The 4,357-nt window shown below is 28.2% G+C and overlaps 1 protein-coding gene across 1 annotated transcript; it reads right to left on the bottom strand.

Moving 5' to 3' along the window:
* Nucleotides 1-725: 725 nt before the first annotated feature.
* Nucleotides 726-2,661, bottom strand: LOC111885604 (protein FAR1-RELATED SEQUENCE 6-like). Its single transcript, XM_052766535.1, has 4 exons — nt 2,594-2,661; nt 2,287-2,482; nt 1,756-2,109; nt 726-1,346 (listed from the first exon to the last, which is right to left on the bottom strand). The coding sequence occupies exons 1-4, from the start codon at nt 2,659-2,661 to the stop codon at nt 726-728; spliced, it is 1,239 nt and encodes a 412-aa protein (XP_052622495.1).
* Nucleotides 2,662-4,357: the final 1,696 nt, after the last annotated feature.

The following is a 4,357-nucleotide window of genomic DNA, read 5'->3' on the forward strand; positions in this document are numbered from 1 at the left end:
TAATGAAGGAAATTGGTTTTCCTATAAGACTACCAACTCAGTTGTTCTGTGATAATAAGGCTGCCATAAGCATTTCAGGAAATCCTGTTCAACATGACAGGACAAAACATGTGGAGGTTGACCGACATTTCATAAAGGAAAAAATTGAAGATGGTACTGTGGAGCTTCCCTATGTAAAATCTGAGGATCAATTAGCTGATGTCCTTACCAAAGCTGTTCCAGGGAAGATTTTTGAATCAGTTTTGGTCAAGTTGGGTATTGGAGATCCCACTACTCAACTTGAGGGGGAGTGTTGGAATAAGCCAAATAATCATATCCAAAAATAAGTTAATCAATACCGAGATTAGTGGGTTTCAATTTAGGGTGTTTATCTTTGGAGATTTCTTTTCCTTTTATTTTATCTTTGTATCCTTATAAATAGTTTCTTGGTGTAATCAGTTGATTAAGAGTGAATAAAAGGAGAATTATTAATCATCTTTTTTACCATGGCAAACATATTAACATAAAAAAGTTCAAATATGAATATTACTTATTTATTAGTATAACAAATTTCACATATTTGTATTCATTTATAAATAATTTACAATATCAATATAACTTATTTTATAGTAATTTTAAAAACAAATATCAATTTACCATATCAATATAAATGTGTATTATTCATACATGAATATTATTGTTTATTGTTTTTATCTGCATATATTCATAAATGAATAAAAAAATCTCTAACTGTCTTTTGCTGATTTAGCAGCTCCAACTCTTTCTGGACAAGTACGTAAATTGTGTGGAACTCGCTTTCCACATCCTGAACACATCCTGTGTTCTTTTTTAGAATTTTCATATGCTACTTCACCTGTACTTGGAATTCTTTTCTTGATTCCAGAACCTTTATTGCTTTGAACTTCAGGAACATGAATATTAATCTCTTCTAGAATAGGAATAGTAACACCCAAAAGCTTGCATACTACTTCACCATCTGTCTTGCTTTTCAATCCAGGAGAAATATAATCAATCTCAAATTCCTTCAACAACATTTGTTGTTTCTCAGCAAACAAAGTCAATCTCTTTTTGTCATCTCTTACAATATCCAAACATGATTCAAAACTATAATAAGAATCATTGACTAGCTTTACATTCTCACAATCACTTGAATCGGATTGAACAGAACTAAAACGATAATTTCTTGATATCACATCCTTTCTCCATCTCTTTAAAAAGTACCTTTTAGGAATTTCTTTAACACCACATCTCATCATTATTGTAAAAGCATGTCTGCATAAAACACTCATACACTTAAAATGTTCACAACTGCAATTTATTTCTTTCTCTTCAGCTTTCATTTCAACCTGATACAAAAACAAAATTTACACATTTACATTCATATAAGAATACTCTTATCAACACTCATATATATATATATATATATATATATATATATATATATATATATATATATATTCATATAATATTCATATATGAATATTCATATTCATATATGAATATTATTACATTTTTCATAAAAAAAACAAGTAAAATTACCTTAAATTTATTTTTAAAATCACTTTTATTGTTGTTGTGCTGCACAATGTAAACTTCCCAACCATCTTCAATACCAACATATGAGTACGTACAGAAAAAACATGCTTTATATATTTCTTTTTGCACCTCAAAAAATAATGTACTTATATAAACCTTTGATGCTTACAGTTCTATTTCTCGAGGTGTTTGCATTTTATATGATGCTTTCTTTGATGCCTTATCAAGCTCTCGTTGAGTATTCCTTTGCTTTTGAATGGCAGTGTCGTAATTCATCATGAAATTCAAAAGTAAGTTCCCACTTTCTGAATATGTATTAAAGAATGAATTCATACTCTCTGACCTTGATGTAGTCTTCATCAAACCACACATTGGAATATCACTAAAATATCTAGGTATCCATGAATCACGTATTGTAAACATGTCTTTAAACCATCTTGTGTCTTCAAGATTGAATTCATTCATAAGCAAACCCCACTTCACCTCAAAAACATCAGGTTTCATATTAATGTCCCAAACAAGCTTCGAAAACCTTTTTCTAAAGTCTATGTTTGTAAACAAATCATCTGATATCTGTATTAAAATAAAAATATTCATAAATGAATAAATAATAATAAGTAAAATAACAATCAATATTCATAAATGAATATACTAATAAGTAATATATTTGAAATATATTAAAATAATACCTTTTTTCAACTTTTTCATTATATGCCACATACATAATTAGTGCTTTGAATTACGAAACACATTCTCAACAGCTTGTTTTATTGCAGCATCTTGATAAGTTAAAACAAGTGTTGGTTCTTTCCCATGAGTTTTAAAAAATGCTTTAAGAAACCAAGAGTAAGACTCAATGCTTTCATTGACTAGCAACCCAGATCCAACAATAACCGATTTTTTATGATGGTCAATAGCAGTAAACGGAACAAAAACCATTCGGTACCTAACACACAAAAAAATGTTCATTAAAGTCAATTTTTGATGTATTAATAAGTGAATATAAAAATATTCATATATGAATAAGCTATCAACAAAAGTAGATAAAATAACTTACTTGTTTGTTCGGAAAGTCGCATCAAACGAGATAACATCACCAAATTCAGCATAATATGCCTTCTCCATTTCATCAGCCCAAAACATACAGTCCAAACAAAACATCATCTTGACAATTAAACTCAAATGAGTAATTTGGATAGTGAGCTCGACGGTCATTCATTGTGTTTACTATCATTTGGGCATCTTTATAACCAATAACCCTGTTGATATCTCTCCTTAAATTTTTATAGTCAACTACTTTGGTCTTTACAAACTGATACCCACCTCTCAGACTTGCCCTCAACTTATGACCCATAGTTGGACCTATTTTTGATGTGGAAACACGCACAATAAACTCTTTTTCTGAATATGACATTTGTCTCGCCTTTTTTAAATTGCTTCTCTTCTCAAGTGGATGGTTGTGACGTTCATCAAACTGAAAAACTTTATAATATGGAGTTCTATACACAGATTCAAATATAATCTTTGCTTGACAACCAATAGCTCTTGAATTTGAATTTCGTTTCCTCCTAACACCACTTGTACCTAATGTGTCACAAGATTTCTTTTTCTGTTTACCACCACGATTACATATAACATGTTTCTTCTTTATAATCTTGTTATCAAACCTTGACTGTGTGCTCAGTCTAACATCAAAACCACCAATTTCAGCATACTCAGAATACATTTTGATAGTCAACTTTAATGATTTCAAGATTAAACCCTTAATAGGAATAAGTTGAACAGGTACATCTGACTTATAGACATGTTCTCTAATTATATCATCAAAATATTGTGCATCATGTATTGAACTTGAAGATTCACCACCTAAAATAATAATGCATGAATAAAACAATAATATATATGAATACATAAAACTCATATAAATAACACAAAAAACATTCATATATGAATAAAACATTCATATATGAATACATAAAATTCATGAGGATTCAAAATATATAAAATAAAACATAACTTATTCATATATGAATAAAAAAAAAATAATAAATTCGAAATTACAATTAACACACGTTTACTCATATATGAATAAGACAACAATTTATTCATTTTAACATATTCATATGTAAATAAAACATAACTTATTCATATATGAATAAAACGAAAAAAATAATAAATTCGAAATTACAATTATCACACGTTTATTCATATATGAATAAGACAACAATTTATTCATATTAACATATTCATATGTAAATAAATGATAATCAACAAAATTAAAAACAATAAAATAATTCAATAACTGATACCTTCAAAAAATGAGTTCTCAACATGTTCTTCTTCACTCTCACTCATAGAAGAATACAAATCACCATCAATAACACTAGAATTCGACATAATACACCAAATGATCTATATAAATAAACAAAAACAATCTTAATATCGAATATATCTCACAAAAAAAGTCGTAAAGATGAAAACCTGGTTAATTTCAAATATATCTCACCTCAACGTACAAAATATCTAAAAGAAACTTAAATCATATATGATCATATGATGTAATTAAGCAATCTCTCTCAGTACAGAACGTAAAAACTACAACGATATAACTGATGAAATAAATATCTCAAACTACTTAACAAAAATCCGATGAAATAACTCCAATACATATTCGAAACTTTATAATCTTGATAATGAACTCCGATGAAACAACTCCAAAAGGAATATAATAAGCGTAATTCCAAATAAATTATAAAAAGCAATAATCTTGATAATGAACTCTGATCTATCCAATTCAAACGATATACATACCTGATCAAAT

The sequence above is a fragment of the Lactuca sativa genome, chromosome 8 (assembly GCF_002870075.4).
Source record: "Lactuca sativa cultivar Salinas chromosome 8, Lsat_Salinas_v11, whole genome shotgun sequence".
NCBI lineage: Eukaryota > Viridiplantae > Streptophyta > Magnoliopsida > Asterales > Asteraceae > Lactuca > Lactuca sativa.